Below are 20,863 nucleotides of genomic sequence, written 5' to 3'. Positions count from 1 at the left end.
ATTTCGCTAGTAATAGATCATTATGGTTTTTAGCATTGTCACCGTTGAATGTCTTGTACTTCAAATCTACAATAAGTAAATCACAGAATTTTGTTTTCGATTCTTTTACAGAATTAATTCTTTTCTTGTTGGAGGAATTGTTTTGATGTTATTTACTAATACAAATTGAATGCAATTGTATTAGCCTATCTAGCCCATAGGGCCGGCATGTCCTGGCCGAGGCCTATCAAGGCCTGGTCTCGTCCTGGCCGGAGCCAGGACGCTAGTCCATGTACCAGACGCGTCCTAGACGTGTCTGGTACTGGACCGGACCAGCACTAGGTGTCTCGGACTAGTCCGAGACACCCAGAACCTCCCAGACGCGTCTCCAAGACGCGTCTGGTCGAGTGCTCTGGACGCGTCCTAGACGCGTCCAGGAAGCTCCTTCGCAGCTGCTGGTCGCGTCTTAGACGCGTCCTTAGTAGCTGCTCTGGACGCGTCTCAAAGACGCGTCCAGAAGCTTCTGTCGCAGTTGCTGGTCGCGTCTTCAAGACCCTAGTTTCTAAAAAGAAAATTTTTTCAAAACCCTAGTTTCCAAAAAGAAAATTTTTTTTTTTTCTTATGCAACTTTAAGTTGTTATTTTCCAATTTTAAAACTTTTCTTAAATTTTTGAAATTCCTTTTAGAACACTTCTAAAAATTTTCAAAACTTTTAGAAACTTTTTAAATTTTTCCAAATTTGTTTTGAGAGTTTCCCAAACTCAAAACTACTCTTTTTAGAACACTTCTAAAATTCCAAATCTTTGTTTTTCAAAAGTTTCCAAAATTTAAAAAACAACTCTTAATCAAACCAATTTTGGATCAAAATCTAGGTTTTTGAAATTTTTCAAAGAACAATTTTGAAATCAATTTGAAAAATCTTTGAATCCAATTCATAATTAATCAAATTTTATGTTTAAAACCTTTTTAAATATAACTATCAACATAATCAAGCATGGATTAGTTTGAAATTCAATGAAATTGAGTCTTTTAAAACACTTTTAATCATCAATTTGATTCTCAATTTGAAAATTTATTGAATCCTATCAAATTATGAGTTAAAAATACCTTTTAAAACACCTTTTAAAATACTTTTATAAACTCAATTTTCAAACTATCAAGCATATGAATTAGTTCGATTCTTAGCAAAAACTAGTTAATAGCAAGAGGCTCTGATACCACTGTTGGGATTTACACCCTTCTACTAGTGTTTATAGCGGAAATATGACATCTAATGTCTACACTAGTATTCCCAGGATCACATGCAAAACTAGTAATTAATCTAATGGAGATAGTAGATTACCTTAATCGCTTTTCCCTCGAACTAGTTGAATTGATTGAAGAAGACCAAGAGCTTCAAGTGTAGCTCCTCTACTTGGGACACGAGCAATCAATTTGATCTCCCACCTTGTTGTATAGCTAGCACACCAATGGTGGTTGGAAAAGAAGAACACCTTCTTTTTGACTAGATTGATAGTAATGGGAATTAGCTCACTTTCTCCTCTCTACTTGATGTGGTAGAGTAAGAAAGCTTAGAGAGAAATTCCACACCTTATTCTCTGCCCTAAGAGTGTTTATATAGAACCCTAATACGAATCCACCTCCTTTTAGGTTTCCTAAAACACCCTTTAGAATAAGATTTAGGGAAATAGTCGAAAATAGCAACTATTTGAAAAAAAAGGTATTTTCTCAATTCCCTAAGGAGGAGGTGCCCAAACACCACGAAAATTGGCAGATATAATTTTTATTATATCAGCAACTAACCCTCCAAAATTCAGCCCAATCCGAGTCCTAGAAGTACCCGAACCGGTCTAGGCCCGAAAACCCTGTTTTTGGCCTTTTTGTACTATCTTTGCCTAATTCCTTTTTAGGCCTATGAGATATGTTTATGGGACACTCCCATGATTATATCTCACTCCCACTAGTCATATCCTAGATCAATTTGTCACTCTTATGTGTAACCCGTTGTAGGATCCGATCGAAGTTAGCCGCGAATTACTTCGTAATTCGACGATCGTAGTTGGTCTCTAGCTACAACTCTACGATCCCTAAATCAATCGGACTTGATGATCTTCCACATCAATTGTCCTATCCGACAAATTGTTCGCATTGTCACCTTGGTCGAAGGACATCTCCTTCAACTCCTTCATAAAGACCCAAGTCAACACCTTGGTCAAGGCCCATTGACAAGTCTCGGGCAAGCCCAAGTCAAGTCACGGTCAAGGGCCTAGCACTAGCCGGACCGGAATGACATGTTCCAAGCATGTCGAGTCACTTGGTTGGTCGCGTCCCAGCCCTAGGCTGGACGCGTTCCAAGGCTACAGACGCGTCCTAGACGCGTCTTAGTGCTTCAGACGCGTCCTAGGACGCGTCTGACCAAAGTCTGATCCCATGCCATCTTGGACTAGGAAGTCCGAGATGCTAGGTATATGTCCAGACGCGTCTGGTGCCTAGGTCGGGTCCTATTTCGTCTCGGACTCTAAGTCCGAGTCGGTTAGGCACTTCCCAGACGCGTCTAATCCCTGGACGCATCCTAGTCTTACTCATACAAGAAGTCCGAGTCGGCTAAGGACTCCCCAGATGCGTCCCAGACGAGTTTGACACTTCCTTTAACAATGAACATAAAAGGCATATATACAGGCAATAAACCCTAAAATAATAGAACTAAAAATACTAAAAATCTAAAATAACTAGATTTTAGGAAACTACTAAAAACTAAGAAAACAACTAAAATTGAGAAACTGCTAAAAACTAGAAAATTTTCCTTCAACAATGAACATAAAAGACATATTTACAGGCAATAAACCCTAAAATAATAGAAGTCTAAAAGTATTAAAAATCTAAAACAACTAGATTTTAGGAAACTACTAAAAACTAAGAAAACAACTAAAATTGAGAAACTGCTAAAAACTAGAAAATCTTCCTTAAAGCAACTTATATTCTGAAACCACTAAAACTAAGAAAATATAGAATTCGAAAATTACTAAGAATAGAAAATCTTCTTGCAGGTCATCCAATCCCGGACTTGTCGCCGTCCCACTTATCATAATATCCTAATGCTATTGTGCCAGCTGCATCATCCTCCCCGGGTTGGATAGAATTGAACCTCGAATCTGAATCGTGCTCGTCCGAATTATCTCCAGAATATGGTAATAAGTGTTTGGCATTAAAAACATTCGAGGAGCGCACATGACTTGGCAATTTCAGACGATAAGCATTCAGATTAATCTTCCCAAGTATCTCTAGTGGTCTTAACTTTTTATATTCGCCGACTAAGAATCTACTTTGTTAAAACAACCATATTCGTCCTCCTCATACTCGTCGTGTTCCTCTGGGCTCAATCTATAATGAATTTTATTCGATAAAATCACACATCGAACTCGATTTATTTGATGTTGAAATCCTTTAGCGGTGGTACACCGTCAGATAAATCTGTAGGGAAAACATTCGCCAATTCTTCCAATGTTGCGCGAACGGAAATGAAATCACGTCATCCACAGTACTACCTTCCTTACCAATCATCATATATTCAACATCAATTTACTCAACCTCCTCAATGAATAACCCATGAGATAACAAATTTGAAGTGTCACCTTTGTTAGTTGTAGGAGAAATCTCTCTACTGGGTAGCAACACAATTTTCTTTTTCTCGATCGAATTGAAAACTATAGGTGTTATTTCCTTGCTTCACGTGTTGCGATTTTTTATACATTAATTTGGTGTAGTTATGTGAAAGAAAAGTTGCACGCATATATTTCTTCATCTTTTCCCACAAAGTTACCTTTGATTTCTCTATTCTAGACCGCACCAACTTATGTTGCGGCCACCATGCAGCAACACGAAGTCTAGTAGCCACGAGAGGAACTTGTCTATCTTGAGGTACCCCCTTAGACCCTAGAACATCGTCAACCGTAGTTAGCCAGTAGAGGAATTCTTCAGGTTGACCATGCCTTCTGAATTCGGGGATATCAATCCTCAATCCTGTTTCCCATCTCTGAGAATCGTGATTGGTTTGGTTCCATCTTCTCCAAACATATCTAGCAAAAGGATTATCAGATCATCTTCATTAGATTCATCATCCCTTACCGAGTAACGATTTGGTGAAGTTAGTTTTCATTGATGAACAATCAAGGCATCTAACCGGCGCGTCAATCCTTTCATCGTTCGAGTCATCTATTGTTGTCATTCGTCAACACTGTCTAACCGATGATTCATAGCTTGAATTAATGCCCTTTTATTAAAAATATTCATGTGAATTTCCCTACATCTAGCAGGTTGTCTTCTCGGTGGCAATGTTAAAGATCGACGCAAGCTCTGATACCAACTGATGCACGTAGTAGGCAAGAAATTAAAGTATAGAGATCGCTCTTCTATGATTGATTGAATCAAACAAAATTTTATTCAATGATCCAAGCTCCCCTAACAATGAACATAAAAGGCCTATTTATAGGTAAGAAATCCTAAAATAATAGTAGTCTAAAAATACTAAAACTCTAAAATAACTAGAATTTAGAGCATCTCCAATGCAAAACTCATAAAAATCTCTATTCATCGTATGTGTCAAGTTCTAATTGAGATTCTCACTCCTAGGTGGCCTTAATAGAGATCCTCAATTTTTTTTGGTCTCCAATGCAAAACTCTAAACTTATGTTATTTACTTATGTGGCATAGTTATTTTTGCCAATAAATAATTAGTTATTTTAGAAAACATAGAAGACTCGATTTCTATTGGTTGAAAACCAAATATTGATGAGTTGGACAATTAGAGATATTTCTAGAGGAATAGAGTGTCCTCTTGAGATATCTCTTTACCACCCTCGACACGTCATCTTAGAGATCCAAATAGAGTGTTGCATTAGAGATGAGTTTTAAGAAAAAACTCTAAAAATCCTAGGTGGCACTCAGAGTTTCTAAGATTGAGTGTTGCATTGGAGATGCTCTTAGAAAACTGCTAAAAACTAAGAAAATAATCAAAATTGGGAAACTGCTAAAAACTAGAAAATCTTTTCAACTTATATTCTGAAACTACTAAAACTAAGAAAATATAGAATTCATAAACTACTACAAATAGAAACTTCTTTTCTAGGTCATCCAATCCTAGACTTGTCACGATCTCACTTATCATAAAATCCCAATGCTATTGTCTAGGTCAAGGAACATTAAGGGAGGTTTACGCAAATCAGCTCGCGCCCTTAAGCTCGTCTTGCCTAGAGGCACGAGAAAGCGAATCTGAGTCAAGGTTTACCCAACCTAAGCCTTGACTTGATCTAAGGTATGGGCCAGAGAAGATCTAAGTAACGCCAAAGGTTAAAACACTCTAGAAAGCTATATACAGAGTATGACTCCATCCAAGTCGGTGTTTCACTACCACATCATCTCAGCCGACCATCACATTCGATCAACCGAGCCTATGTCAAGATAACATGTTTGCCCTAATCAATCATGCAATGTTGTACTTCTAAACTCAGACTTGGGTTGAATTCTTTAACTGCAAAAACACCATACTAACTTGAGTGTTAACGAGATTTATGAGATTTTTGCAGGTTTTGTCCATGGAAGTACAAAGAGAAGTTCACTGTTTGATTGGTTCGTTGGGATTTCATTACTTGAGTGATAACTCAAAGCCATTTCTAGACATCATTAGTTTGGTGTTAAAAGGACGTCTGACTCCAGTAAAAATCTTCAATGTTTGATACGTCAAATCTTACAATCTGGATTTCTCGTGGAATCTACCACATAATCCAAAGTTACCGCAAGTTCACCATGCATGCAGAAGAAATTTGGCAACAACGAACTCAGAAGAAGTAAAAGATGGCGCTGACCGATTGACACGAAAAAATAACATATGAAAAAAGTTAGGTTTAAAAGGTAGAGGTATTAAAAAGAAGATGAAAAAGAAAGTTAATTTTAATAAGGAGAGGTATTTTGGGAATGAAAAAAAGAATAGAAAATGACTTGACTGTTAATTAGTGATATTATTTAATCCATAAATGATAAATAAATATAATAACCTTAACGCTTTTAATGATATTACGAAAAATAACTTGTTTTTACTTATTAAGGATAATGTTCAGAGCGAAATGATCATTTCATATGATCGTGTCTTTTGGGCACCAAAAGGTCTTCGGAGAATAAAGATTTAGTCAATAAAGATTAATTTAAGAGGATATTTATCTTTTAGCTCAAAGATTACTTTATTATTTTTTCCCCTAATCTTCATCTTTACCTTTCCTCCACCACCAACTTACCACCACCACTATCCCAAACGACGACCATTTCCAACCACCGACCACCTCATTGACACACACTCCCCCTCCCTCAATCAGTGTCTCTCTTTCTCTTGATGTATTTCTCTCCTTCTCTCTCCCCCTCATTCACTCCCACTCGCTTTATTCCTCTCTCTTTCTCTCGGAGTCTTTGTCTCTCACGGTGTCTCGCTCGCTCCCTAAACTCTAAACCTTGATAAGGGTTCCCGAAACCACCCTGACAACATATCACGAAAGGTTTGTGGTTGGTCGACCATGGAACCCTCCTCAGGGTCTGGTTAGAGAGAGTAAGTGAGAGGGAGAGAGTGGGTGAGAGAGAGATGACAAGACACTTAAAAGAGAGAGAGACATAGATAACATAAGAGACAATGTGGGACAGAAAGAGAAAAAAAAAACAATAACAAAGATAGAAAGGAAAAGAGGAGTAGGAAAGGCATGGAGATTAAGGCAAAAAGGAAAAAAAAAACAAATTTTGAACCCAAGACAAATATGACCTTAGGGCAAGTACAATGAACCAAAGTCTTCATTCCCGGTAAGTTTTTAGGATGTCCCAAAGCGGGGGCTTTTATGAGACTTGTTATTTCTTGAAGGCATGTCCTAAACATGACCTTCTGTTTGGAGTTGTGACCAGTAGGGCTCAAACCTATGGAATAATATTAGCCGTAATACGAACAAATTTTGTCTGCTTGTAGCCCTAATCGAGGTAAGGGAGCAACTAAAGTCACTCGGCAGAATTGTTATTCGCATATGGTGCCTATTAGCACCCAGTGTTGACCGGGTGCCAACTAGGGAGGCACCCAGTCTGCCCCCTGCCCTAATATTTTTTGCTCTCTTCGTCTTCTCCTTCTTCTTGTATCTTCTTCTTCTTTTCCTTCTTCGTATCATCATCATCATCACGTTATCATGGAACACAACCTTGTTTCTAAATCCATCAGCATCAATCTACAATGAGGAGTTAGAGAGAAAAAAAATTTGTTTTAGAGGGAGAAAGAGAGTCAAACCATTATGAAAGGAACCTTGATGCCAAAACAGCCTTTGATCTACAACGAAGAGTTATAGAGAGATGCTTGGTTCCAAACCCTTGATCCAAACCACCATTAAAAGTACTTTGGGAGACCCTACTCTCAGATTGGTCAGTCCGGGACCTTAAACAAAGTTTCGGCCATTCAGACTGTTCTGATCTGAAGCCTTGCTTTGAATTTCGGGCAGGTCGACTGTGTCAGGGTGCCAATAGATGTTTTGGGTCAAAGCCGATCGAAATCTCCTCTCCCGGGAGCTAACACCAATTTTTGGGGTGTTTTTAGCGGGTCCATCTCAAGGTAAACTTTCAGAAGCCGGTTGTGTATATTCGAGGTAAATTATCTTCTAGTGGGAGATTGTGTAATAAGTTGCAGAAGTTTAATGGCGGAAAAACCCCAACCAGTTCAGGTTCTTTATTGTGCCGTCTGTAGTCTTCCTGCGGAGTATTGTGAATTTGGACCCGATTTCGAGAAATGTAAACCTTGGTTGATTCAGAATGCCCCTGAAACCTATCCAGATCTTCTAAGAGGTAATAAAACTGACAAAAAAACCCTAGTTAGTACAGGATCGATTCAGATTCCTTTTCGCTCTCTGTTTGCTGATCTTATTATGTGTTGATCTTAGATGCGAATGAGAAGGAAGCCGATAAAGTTTCAGAACAACTCCAATCTGTTTCAGTTAGTGGCGAAGGGGCAACTGCTTCTGGTAACCTAAGTTTCTTACTAATCTAGTTTTTTTTTCCTTACTGGTTAGATTGTTTTTATTGGCTGATTAGGGCATAAAAAAAAATCTGTCTGCAATAACATCAACTTTAGTCAGCACACTCAAATTAGTGCTATCTTAGCTTCGTATGTTTCAAGATGCAATTTTTATAACGATGAGTCGATTTCTGATGAAATATCCATTCTTTGGTGACAAGAGCGAACAAAGGTTTGTAATTGAAACCTTTTATAGGTACCCCAAGCCAGACTTTGATATTTTTCGAATATGGTGAAGGTGGAGATAACTCCATTATCTAATTTGAAAACTAGTTGAGGGTTACCCTTGAATTTCATTGAATACGTAAATGAGAGATACCCTTGAACGTTTTTATAACCGCTACAAGGTGTCGAAAACAACAAACTAGAAATCTAAATGCGTTCACAGTTTTTATCATAGTTCTTAGGTTCTCTATATATACTTCTAAATATGTGTGTTTGGACCAAGTATGTACACGAGTGGCATTGATCTATAATACTATTTTATGGACTTTTGTGCTAGTACACCAAGCGAATGTGCAACATCTCACATTATACCTAATAGTGACTGCGATTATACGAAAATATCCATATCTGACACATAATAAGTAATTGAAAAAGAATATCCATGTTATGTAACTTATAAACAATATAATCTTTCACTAGGAAAGTAACTCATGAATGATCCCAGACATGAATTGCGGTTGGAGTTAGTGTTCGTACTTCTTTCGTAGGGCATGTCAATTCTACAACACATGGCATGTTTATTTCAGATTCCACTTCCAGACAGTTATGCCAGTGGCCTTGAAAAGATGCCAACTTGTTTGGCGAACTCCAATTGCTTCTTCCGTGCCCCCTTTGCATCACAACATTTCATTAACATGGGAGGGTGGGACAACGAAATGGGTTTCGTACTCCCTTACTCACGACGCATTTGTTTGTTAAATGAAATCTTCATCGACAAACATTTACATCTGTCAGAACACACTTTTAACTGTTTGTGGGTTTTGAAGCATTCTTACAAGAAGAGTTTAAAAAAGTGTGCGTAATCTGAAGTGCCTCACTCCCTTGGAGTTTTCTTGATTTATTTTTGTGGATTTTGGTCCGTCCATGTCTCCATTAGATGGATTTTAAAACGATTGTACCATTTTATGTAGTACAAGGGAAGTTTCTATATTACCAGGTGGATTCTGTTTTTCTGTGCAGCGAACATGTTAAAGTAGTAGTAAACATATATATAACTTTCTGCTTCCACAATCCAAATGGTAAAGTACCTGATAACTCTTCCAACTATTGACTTTCCTAGCAGGAGGTACATCTACAAGTAAGCCAGAAGAAGTGAAACGGCTTCCTGGTGGAAAGATAAAAAAGAAAGTAAGATTCCATAATTATTCTTGGTTGAAATTGACGAACAGAAAATTTGTTCTCATGTTCCAAATGGAGCCGTCATCTCTACATTTTTCTCATTTGTGCCTCATGCTACAGCATCTTCATAAAAATATATGCAAATTTTCTGCTAGTCAATTTGTGCTTCATGCCCAATAGTCATAATAGAGGCTGGAACAAGTGCTCTAAATCCCATTGGAGATGATGGCATGATATGCAAGATAGTCAGTATGGGAAAGTTTGTTATTGTCTATAACCAGCTAATAATAGTTCCCAATGTGTTAACTTCAGAACTACTCAATACATGACAAACCCTTCCAGTCATAATGTTATATCATGGTTCCTTTGAATAAGATGATGGTGTTAGAGATGCACTTTTATATTTGTTATTTCTCCGTTGATATTTTCACAAAGTTGATTCCAAAGTACATATATTTTTCTGGTGGCTGTGATGATTGGCGAGTATTTTCTCCCGTTACCTGTTTTATCCTTGAGTGGTGGAAATCCCTGTCAGTGGGCTTTGTGAGGCATTTCCTATCTCTTTTAGTTGCCCTAGTATTGACAAATACTTCCCTCGTTTTTATTATCCGTGAACATAAAATGGCTAAATTGGATATAAAATTAGATGTGGCTTATCACGGAAATGTCTGTATTGCAAGGTGAAGCTGTAGGGTTTCTGTTAAGTAAATGCATCAGCAAATCTGGGCTCTATATATTTTTACAGGGCATGCTATTATAGGCTTGTAAATGAGCCAAAATCCTTGATGGAATCTACAGCACCCCCCCCCCCCCCCCCCCCCCCCCCCCCCCCCCACGAGAACGAATGAGACTGGTCCTAGAGGTTAAGTGGCCTTTGTCTCGAGCGATGAAGAAGAGTCCCTTGAAATTGGCACAGGACCTTGAGGAATTGAGGCAAATGCTTCCAACTGCTCAGACAAGTGATATTCCGCAGCTCTACTCTAGCTCTCTAACTTTGGTGCCATAATTTTTCTCTTGTAACGAATAAAAACGCCATTGAGTTTTGTCAGATTTTACTCATTTAGGATAGTTTTGTCCATACTTGATGTACTTGCGTGTCCTGAGATTTTTTTCTTGCATAGGATAAGGAATCCTCTCTTTCTGATTAACCAAGCCTCAACTGGAAGAGTACTAAGTATTGATGGAATGCCTTTTGTAGGATAAGAAAGAAGTTATTATTGAAAAGGTAGTTCGTAATAAGCGCAAATGTGTCACCATTGTGAAAGGACTGGACCTCTTTGGTAAGCAATTTGGAGAGTTATTTTTCTTCTTTTTCTGATTAATGGTCTCTAAACATCTTAATATGGTTTTCTAACTAGTTGGTTTTGTGAAAAAAAATAATGTTTCAGGAGTTAAGCTTAGTGATGCTTCGAAGAAACTTGGGAAGAAGTTCGCTTCTGGAGCATCCGTAGTTAAGGTATATATATATTTTCTCTTACAAGACAAAAAATGATTTCCAACTGAGCTGATTATCTTTATAATTTTGTGATTATAGGGGCCTACTGAAAAGGAGCAAATTGATGTCCAAGGGGATATATCCTATGATATCGTGGAATTCATCACCGACACTTGGCCAGATGTAATTACCTCCAACTAAAGTTTTATCTTTGCTTTCCAATTTGAATTGTGTTAGTTATTACTTTAATTAAACATAATAAGGGTATGCTCTTCTTCCAAGAAATGTCTATTTGGATAACCTATTCAAGGAGAGATATCTAAGCATTTGAACGTGAGGCCACCGCATAGGTTGGTTGGTTTCATCATCTCGGACTTGAGAGGCCATTAACCATAAGGATACGGTTATGCAGACTGAGCTAGATAAATGAGATGTTATTTTCTGGTTCAAGTATCCCAAAGCATGAGCTTCTGCCAGCAGTCAATTTTTTTGGCTTTAACTAGGTTGTTGATTTAATTTGTCATATGTGTAAGGCTGTAATCCGTACTGAATTTGTTTTCTAACAGGTACCTGAAAATGCAATTTACTTCATCGAAGATGGCAAAAAGGTCGCAGCTGCTTAATATGGTGTCCTGAAGAACACGGCCCTGACTTTTCACTGAAGTCTCTACGTGGATGGTACAGGACTGTGAGAATATGGCACTCTCCGTCATCCCAGATAGAGTATCATTTTACTATATTTATCACTCTTCGTTGTCCTCGTTGAAAAACGAGTTCAAGAATGCAATACACACCTATGCTCTTTTTAGGTTTACTAAAGGTGGAAACTTTTGCAATCTACAAAGTTTTTGGAACTCTGAATTGATACAACTCAAGGTTTTGAGTGAGTGAATTTTCTTAGGAGGTATGTTTTTTCGTTGCCTGAATGACTCGTTTGACTATTCTGAATGTGAATAGTCTGAATTAAATGGATTCATAATAGACACAAATAATCCGCTTAGGAGAGTCGGACAAAATCAAACAGTCAGAAATCCGAGTCAACTCAACATTCACCTCAGTCAGGTTTTGTATCTAACTTGAACAAACTCTAACTTGGTGATGTTATATGCATAAAGCCTTGAAATGGAAACAGACATCTACAAAGGGACCCAGTAATTGTTTAACTCATTTAGTTTTATTAATAATTTCAGTATTTCCTTACACTTTGTTAGGTTTTTATTTTTAAAATTTGGACAAAGATCTAAGGCATGGTCATCCATAGATGTTTCCTCCATTAACTCGCCCGAAGTGGATTAAAACCGCAGAGACTATTACAGGATACACTTAAAACCGCAGAGACTATTACAGGATACACATAAGAAGAAGACAAAGATAGTATAGTGGGTCTTTATATGGCCTTTAGAAAGCAAGATGCCTCTAATGATGGCAGTTATCGGGTTAATTCATTTCATGTATTTATTTATGACATATCAGTACCATATGCAATGTAATGACTCTTGGACTCCATGTAAAACAATGTTAAGGGTTTTAGGAAAATAAGAAAACTTTTCAGGATACAAAATTTCATAGGGTGAGAAAACAAAATTTTCTTCCAAACACACCTATCTCTCTTTTTCTCCATCTCTCTCCTTGCCTTTCTCCCTCTTTCTAAAAATATCTGCAGGAAGTGAAGTTCGTTAGAACTCAGGTAGGTTTAGAGAAATTCATATTTTCATCGTCTAATTTGAAACAAGTATTGAAGTTACTTCAATCTAGTGGTGCTCAAAAGGTCAGGTCTCCTGGGTTGGCCTCGCCCTGGCCCGTACAGACAACAGGCCAGGTAGGACCGGGTTAGTACCCGGGCGGGGCCGGTGTTATTTATCGTTGGGGCAGGCCCGGCCTGGTAAAAACCCGAGTTATCCGGCCCCGCAGGCTTACGAGGCGGGTCAGGTTATCCGGTCCAGCCCGTCTCAACGGTCAGATTTTCAAAATCTAATTTTTTTTTTCTCTTTAAGAGCCAAGCGTCTAGTTTCTCTTTTGACCCTTTTTGCCCCCCAACTAGCCGTCTTCCTAGTCTTTGGGGGGGGGGGGGGGGGGGGGGGGGCGGGGTAAATAGGGTAAATAAAAAAAAAGTTACACACTAAAAGACTTACTAGTCTATTCTACTAACAAAGTAACACCAATTAATTTGAGAAAAAAAAAAAGTATCTAATTAATTTGATAGACAAATTGTAAAACCTCATTTAACAAATAAACCTAATATATACCAATTAAGATAGGCATTTAAACCAATAAATAAATGAACTTGATTTTTTTTTAAAAGCACACTGACCAGGTCTGAGCCGACCCTAGTCAACGGTCTCGGGATGGGCCTTGTTCAACCAACCCGGGTTGGAGATCCGTCCCGGGAGTACTTTAACCCGGGCTGGCTAGGCCCGACCTTTCGAGCACCACCACTTCAATATCCCCTTCATATAGATTTGGAAGTTCCCCTTCGTCTGGATATGGGGCTTCCAAATCCAGACAAAAAAACCTCGGTGGTTGGTTACTAGATACTTTAGTCTCTCCTTCGCGGGAACTGAGAGAAAAGAAAGCGAGGGAAGTAGAGAAAGAAAAGGAAAAGATAATATAAGAAGAGAGGGGGGCGGGGGAGAAAGGAAAGAGGTAGAGGAGTCGCCGCAATTGATCGTAGAGATGTCGCTAGAGTCGATAGTTGTGGTGTGAGGGAAAGGTGAAAATATATTAGAGCACAAAATCTTTCAACTTCTATCCAAAAGTTTGTAGGTGGATAATTTCTTCATTTCTCCTTGACATCCACCTTAAAAAAAAAAAAAAAAAAAAAAAAAAAAAAAGTTCGCCCATCTCAGGATGTTTGGTTCCATTAACCCGTATAAAGTGGACTAACACCAACGGGCTGTTATCCCCACACGCGACCAACCAACCTCCTCTGCCCTTCCGACCAGTAGTAACTGCATCTCTCCACCCCTAAATTGGACCTACGCTTGCTTCTCCTCCTCGACCGAAATCCATAATACTTCTGTACCTGGCTTCCCAAAAGTCAAAACAATAAGACTTGGTGACCTCTCTCTTCTAAGGTATTTCTTCAACTTGAACATTTCACCCCTTTTAATGATTTGGGGTTTTAATTTGATATCCATTACCATTTCTGTGAAGCTTCTTTGATTCTCTAAAGAATTTTTTTTTAGCAAAGAACTACCCATATTCCATTTGTTTGTTAGATTTATTACTTGTGATGTTTAATGGTATGTATAAAAGATGATATTTTCATATTTGCTGGGAGATTTGAATGAATGGGTAATGGTAATTAGGGGTCCTCAATTCCTTAAGGAACCTAGAGTTAGAGACCCATTTGTAGATTAATATGAATTGGGAAACTAGGGTTTGATTAACTTTTTATAGTAAAACTGTAAAATTTGAATGGTGTGGTTTATTTGGCTTGTTTAGGACGTAAAATTACAAATCAATATCATATTATCATAGTTACGGCAAATGTTTGAACACTTGATTGATTTATTGGAATTCAAACAATTTCACATTATACAGGACCCAAATTTATTATTAGGGATTTGAAGGGATTGGATACATATTTTGGTTGATCTTGCGCTAACTCATATATATATATATATATATATATATATATATATACACGTACTGTTCGTCTCATCAAGTTCATTCACTTTTTCGTTCGTAATGTCGCCCCTTCCTTCTGCGAGTTATCTATTTCAGTCCAATTTGGGTGCTTCAAATTTGGCTATTTGGGTTATAAATGGGTTAAGTCAGACTCGCTTACGGTCTAAAAGGCTTGTAAGCTTTAGTCGGGGACCCAAATAGCTGTCTACATAGTAGGTATCTATGTGGTTTTTATTTATATGAAGTTGCCCGTAAAAACTATTAGGGAAAACTTCTCCTATCGGCCCTGAGAATTCAGACTTTTAGGTCCATATTCAGTCCTCCTATCATCTCTGATTCTCTTATCACCCCAAATCAAATTAGGTAGTTTTTCTCGTTTACTAGAATCCTCCTGCAGATGGCAAATCCATTGAAATTCGAGGATTGGGAATGCCGTTTTTCCAACTTAAGAGTATAAAGGACAGTTCTGCATACTCTACCTGTTCATAAACAAACATACAGTCTACATGTTTACAGGGTTCGGCAATGGGGCATAGAGATGTACACCTTCTTAGTATTTCTCATTGTGGGCTGTTGTTAGTATAGGCTTCTTCCTTCTAGGGTTTCATTTGAACGCAATAAGGAGATCCAGTGATCCATCAACATTTGTTGTTCACGGTTCACCTGTATTTCTTCATGCATTATTTAGCATTAGCGTGATGATAGTTTTATGTAAAATATAGTGTTATGATGACTTTTATCAAAACCCTTGTACGGTCGGAAGTTTTGACTCAGAAAATCAGCGATACAAAGTTGTACCTCGGATTTGGTGTTGTGATATCTTGATAACATTCTTAGAGTTTCCATGTCACTTTTCTTACTTCTTCATGAGTTGTTTTAGCTGCAACCCTTCTATTTTAATTTGTGTTTATGCTGCTGCATCAGCTTTACGGATGCAAAGAAATTGAATTTTTATTCGCTTTAAACAATAGAAGCCATTGAAAATTGAAACTGGAAAAAGTCAAGCGTTTTTATGTTTTTATAATTTGAAAAACTAGTTACTCCCTTTAGACTCCCCATAAGGTTTGATTTTTGCTGTTTATATATATCATTGGAAATTGGGTCAATCATTTCTTATGAAATTCACAAGTCACCCACTTCCGTTTATCTTGGTGGTGGTTCAGGTAGGAGAAGAAAATGGAAATAAAGCCAACAGTTGCCTTAAGAGCTATGCTGGTAGGAGGAATAGCTGCCTTTGCAAAAGTTGCTGGTTTTATGAAAGCTGCAGGAGGCGTGAAGTTGGGAGCGGCAGCTGCTGCTATGACAGCTGCAGCTACTGCCGCAATTTCGACGAAGGAAACAACTGATACTTCCAAGACACCTTCAAAATGAATTCTACTTTTTGCTGAGTTCTGTTAGAAGAAGATTTAGTTTGGTAAATAAAGATGTAGTAATAGAGTGGTTCTTACCAACTAACTTGAAAATGGTTTGGTAATGCACTCAATTATGATGTATTGGTAGTGTTCTGGTACTGAATTCCACTACATGTTTTTTTTGAAGCTTGAATTCACTACATGTTGTATTACAAAAACATAGCAAATTTTGTAGTTCAATAACTGATTGCCACAAAATCATGTGAAGTCTTGTTCTTTTTCCTATATGTCTACACTAATTTCTCTTTTTAAATATCTTTATAGACACTTAGGAGCTGTTTGTTTTTTAATAAATTCAGATCTGAAATCTGAATTGGCGACCAATTCAGATTTCAGCCGTTTGTTTTTATATTTTTGACAAAATCTGAAATGGTGTCTGAATTTGCCTATCGTCTGAATGGGCTGAATTAAGCCCATATATTTTCAGACTTTAAAACAAGTCTGAAAGTTGAGGGCACCATCTGAAAATGTGTAGAAAGACGAATTTAGCCCTCTGAAATTTCTCTTTATAGATTCAAGTAAATTTCTTGTTATTTGTTCAGTTTCTATCTCTAGAAAGTTTTGAAGCAATACGAAGATTTGGAAGAAGCAACGCCGTTGTTATGTTTTCATTTCTCCAAGTATGGGAAGCACGATATCTTCATTAGTCCTAGCTAGTCTATCATGTGAACCTTCACCTTCAAAATAGTATTTCTGATCAGTCTTGATCTAACCGTAACTCAATCTCTTCTAGACCTCCCTCAAAATCGTTGCTTTATACAATTTTTTAAAAGGCTTCGCAACTCATGACCCTACAGTTGGCATGTGTGACCCTATGGTTGGCATGTGTTCCCTTTTATCGTCCTTGATTCGTTCCTCGAGGATCTTTTGGTCATTGTTCTTCAGCGAATGAACCTATTGTAATCCGTGACAGTATGACACATCAATATGTTCCGCCGTACTGAGATGTGTGATATATTATGTGTAGATATTTGACCTATGGCTTCATACTATGATATGCAGGATCGTGCCAATGAGATATACAAAAAGGTTGAAGATCAGAAGTCCATCAGAGGATGAAATCAGGATGCGATATTGGCTGCTTGCTTGTACATTGCTTGTCGTCAAGAAGACAAACCTCGCACTGTGAAGGGTACAGCCTTAGTTTATTAAAATGGATTTGCTTTTTTTATTGTTTTTTCTCAATGACTTGAAATTTCATCTGAACCTATGAGTTTAATTTAGAAATTTGTTCCGTTGCCAATGGAGCCACAAAGAAGGAAATTGGTCGGGCTAAAGAATACATTGTCAAACAACTGGAGGTGGAGATGGGCCAGTCAATGGAGATGGGAACTATTCATGCTGGGGACTTCCTGGTAAGTTGGTCTCTTGTTTCTTGTCCATGTACAATTGGTGCTCCAATTTGGCATATATGTGTTTCATGGATCATAACAAATCCGACCTTCACTCAATCTCTAAAGGCGTTTCTGTTCCCATCTTGGAATGACAAACCAAGCTGTTAAAGCTGCCCAGGAAGCAGTTGTGAAGTCAGAAGAACTTGATATAAGGTATATCTACTTTCGGCTTTGTTTTGCTTAACAAAATAAAAAATAACATTCAGTACACGGAAGTCATTCTTTGTGATAGGAAAGCTGTAGTAGTCTTTGCTCGGCTAGTTCTTTTTTCTCTGGTTGTAGCTGCTAATGCTCTAGCGCCATCGTGCAATTCAAACTTGTAGTAGTTTTATTAATAACGGTTCACTTATTTTTCAGGAGGAGCACAATTTCAATCGCAGCTGCTGTTATTTACATAATAACTCAGCTTTCTGATGAGAAGAAGCCTCTCCGAGGTTGGAACAACATTTTACCAATTTCGTCTCTCGCTCTCTGTAGAATATAAATTTATAAAACTGGCTGTAACGGTGTATGCAGATATTTCACTTGCTACTGGAGTGGCAGAAGGCACCATCATGAATTCGTATAAAGACCTCTACCCGTATCTCTCGAGACTGATACCCACTTGGTACGCCAAAGAGGATCCGAAACCTTTGCAGCCCATAAAACTCAACTGTAAAACCATCCGTCTAGCTGGTTCGATGCATGTCTCGCATCCTGCTGCTGCGGCGGCGACGGCCACGACCAGTTTCCTGGCTGCAGGAAATGGTGGACTTGCTTGTTCTGATGGAGTTATACTTCTTCCTTAGTGGTTACCGAGAACTAAACTTTATCAAAATAACTTATAAATTGCATGTTTTAATTACTTCTTATACCTAAAGTAAAACAAAAAATTAACAGAACCAGGCAAAAGTAAGCTTTTTGCTGCAAGTTTTGAACTATGTTATAATCCTTTTTTTTCTAGAACATTCCTGTTTGTTTTTGTTTCGTTTCTGTTCTTTAGGTTTTTTGCATATGTTGTCTAGCCATGAAGTTTTGGTGTCCTTTTTATGTGAAATCATGTGTTGGTATTTCTTCTACTGCTAGTAAGTATTTAGAAAAATATGGATCTTTTAAGAACTCACTCATTTTGAACACTATTTTTACAATAAAATTATGACGATTGTTCTTAAGTATTCTGTTGATAACAAACGAATTGCTCAAATGTTTTTTATTTTATATCAATGAGATTCTAAAGTGAGACTTTAAATTCTATGATTTCAAATCTTTGAGGTTTGGCACAATCTAATTTTGTGTATTTTAAAAAATATCAATTGCAGTCACAAGATGCTAAATGAGATGTATAATTTTTTCATCAAAAAAAAAGTGAGATGTATAATTAGGAATTGAAATTTCATAATGTGAATTGGATAATGGCCTACTTTGTTTGGAAATTAGCATTACCCCCTCCACTTATGAATCTTGGGTATAATTAGGGGTACTCATTCAAAAGAAATTTAGTGAAATTTTCTTTTTTTTCATCTCGAAACTACGAAAATAGCTCAGTCTTTATTATATTTCTTTTATTTTTCTCATACCATTCTTGCCATGACACTCTAATTTCAATCTCCCGTTGAACTCTTTTCTAATATGTAAGTTTAGTTATTAATTTCTCTTCGAATTTTTTGATTTTTCATTTAGTTTATCTATTAAATTTGCATTTTGTATAACCTAAACACAATTAACAACTGAGAATTAAATTTTTTTTATTAAGAATTTTATGGTTTTTTGGTTAAATTACTGTATTTATTAATTTTATACGTTAGATAAATTTTGTTGATAAAGTAGAACAAAAATTGATAAAAGAGAAGAACAAGATAAGTACGAGGAATAACGATTAGGTGGCAAAACATCGACGATGGTAGCATAATTGCAAAGGAATACGAGAGAATGAAGAAATGAGAGAAAATAGTAAAGATATGACTATTTTCGTATTTTTAAGTGCAAAAATATGGAGTCTCTCCAATTTCAATTAAAAGAGGACATAAGTGTCAAAGATATCTATCAACTCAGAAAGATATTGTAACGCCCCAAGCCTAGATTTCCACGTCGGCCGCCATGAAAACCTAAACTCAAAGCATTTCTCCGCAGAACAGTAAACATAGTTGATATACCCATCAAAAGAGACAAATAATATCAAATGTGAAGCTCATAAGAATCAATAAATCATCTAAAAGAAATCCATTAAACTTTATTAACTCAAACAATGGTTCTGAATCATCGACACGTAGGTCGGACAATAACGAATGAAACAAATAACTATCTAGAAAGTGAAACTCCAAATAACTACCTAATCTCGAAAGCGAAAACTAAGAAAGAAGCTCTGAGCTGACGAATTGGGATCAAGCTGGTGGCGCTTCCCGATCTCTATCACCTGAAAAATAGTAGGCTGGGTCAAAACCCAGCTAGTAGATTTCTAATTACCTAAGGTCTAAATAGACCAATTCAATAACAAAACCAAATATCGAACAGAAGAAAAAACAATAACAATTGAAGTCAACCTGTTATACGGTTGAAGATTTTCATACAATACAACTTCCCTTTTGGAGGGGCATAACCAATTTTGAGGTCCACAAGATAGCGTCACTTGCCATTCGTGTTTGCATCGACTTAAACCTCTCAATAGACAAAGGATACCACCCAAAAAGGGGATCCGTGCAACACGAGCACAGTGCAACACGAGCACTTTACATATGAGCAGGAGGCGAGCCAACCTCTAGTTGGTAATTACTTCTCAAACTAGAAGTATGTGGTCCACAAGAATGATCTTGTGTTTGCATCGACTTAGACCTCTTCATAAACTATGGATACCTCCCAAAAAGGGGATCCGTGCAACACGAGCACATATGAGCAGGAAGCGAGCCAACCACCGATTACTTATGGATTACAATCGTCAATCCATATTTGAACTCAAACCCCTGGCCCACTGGGTTGTCCAATATCACATTGACAAACCCGTGTTTGCAATCGATCCACATGTCGAGCCAACCAGTCTTAGTTCATTCCATTAACGGAACTCAAGATCATGGTCCACCAATTTATCTAATATCACATAAATAACTAGTGTTTGCAATCGACTCACATGTCGAGCCAACCAGTCTTGGTTCCGACTAGCCTATGCTTTCCAAGTTAACAACCTAGAGCAATATATCACACACAACTATTGGTAGCACTCATGCTCCAATATCACACAAATAATCTCATACAATCAATTATCAACATAAATAACATAAACACAAACAATTCTTAATATCTAGGCTGCTGTCCGGGTGTATATATATACCATATTTATATAACCTAAATAACCTAGGTTGCTGTCCGGGTATATGTATACTCCATTAATATAACTATAATGGTCTAGGGTTACTATGTTGTTGTTGTAATTAGTTTCTAATCATAATATATATCTATGGTATCACTAATTGGTACTAATATGATGATAACCTAGCAAAAATTCATGGTTTAAAGTTGTTATTGTTCTAACCATTCAAATCTAGGTTTGAAATTAAAGAGGGTTATGTAAACCCTAGGGAAGAAGAAACCTACTTGATAATGGAGCACAAAGAAG

At 37.4% G+C, this 20,863-nt stretch overlaps 1 protein-coding gene and 1 long non-coding RNA gene across 3 annotated transcripts; both read left to right on the top strand.

Moving 5' to 3' along the window:
* The first annotated feature begins 7,114 nt into the window (after positions 1–7,114).
* LOC147532028 (translation machinery-associated protein 22-like) lies at positions 7,115–11,748 on the top strand. 2 transcript variants are annotated; one of them, XM_086646845.1, is made up of 7 exons: positions 7,115–7,833; positions 7,929–8,009; positions 9,351–9,415; positions 10,605–10,686; positions 10,795–10,862; positions 10,941–11,024; positions 11,408–11,748. In XM_086646845.1, exons 1-7 carry the CDS (start codon positions 7,686–7,688, stop codon positions 11,462–11,464), a joined length of 585 nt encoding a protein of 194 aa, XP_086502971.1. In that variant the 5' UTR covers positions 7,115–7,685; the 3' UTR covers positions 11,465–11,748. The 2 variants fall into 2 exon arrangements, with proteins under 2 accessions (XP_086502971.1, XP_086502970.1); XM_086646844.1 differs by having other exon boundaries at positions 7,416–7,833; positions 9,348–9,415.
* Positions 11,749–13,563: 1,815 nt separating this feature from the next.
* On the top strand, positions 13,564–16,106 carry LOC147532027 (uncharacterized). The gene is made up of 2 exons (XR_015228311.1): positions 13,564–13,915; positions 15,635–16,106. It is a non-coding gene; the product is annotated as an uncharacterized LOC147532027 (long non-coding RNA).
* The last annotated feature ends 4,757 nt before the right edge of the window (positions 16,107–20,863 follow it).

The sequence above is a fragment of the Eschscholzia californica genome, unplaced genomic scaffold, assembly GCF_041429995.1.
Source record: "Eschscholzia californica isolate CP2 unplaced genomic scaffold, dmEscCali1.0.p SCAF_6, whole genome shotgun sequence".
NCBI lineage: Eukaryota > Viridiplantae > Streptophyta > Magnoliopsida > Ranunculales > Papaveraceae > Eschscholzia > Eschscholzia californica.
The sequence above is the reverse complement of the archived record's forward strand: the minus strand, read 5'-3'. Positions and strand labels throughout refer to the sequence as shown.

What these genes read in the sequence shown, in the direction of transcription:
- LOC147532028 (XM_086646844.1), top strand. Translation starts at nt 7,686, where the DNA reads ATGGCGGAAAAACCCCAACCAGTTCAGGTTCTTTATTGTGCCGTCTGT. An exon ending in CGAAGGGGCAACTGCTTCTG is followed by an intron (nt 8,010 to 9,347) that starts GTAACCTAAGTT and finishes TGACTTTCCTAG; the next exon opens with CAGGAGGTACATCTACAAGT. An exon ending in CTGGAGCATCCGTAGTTAAG is followed by an intron (nt 10,863 to 10,940) that starts GTATATATATAT and finishes TTGTGATTATAG; the next exon opens with GGGCCTACTGAAAAGGAGCA.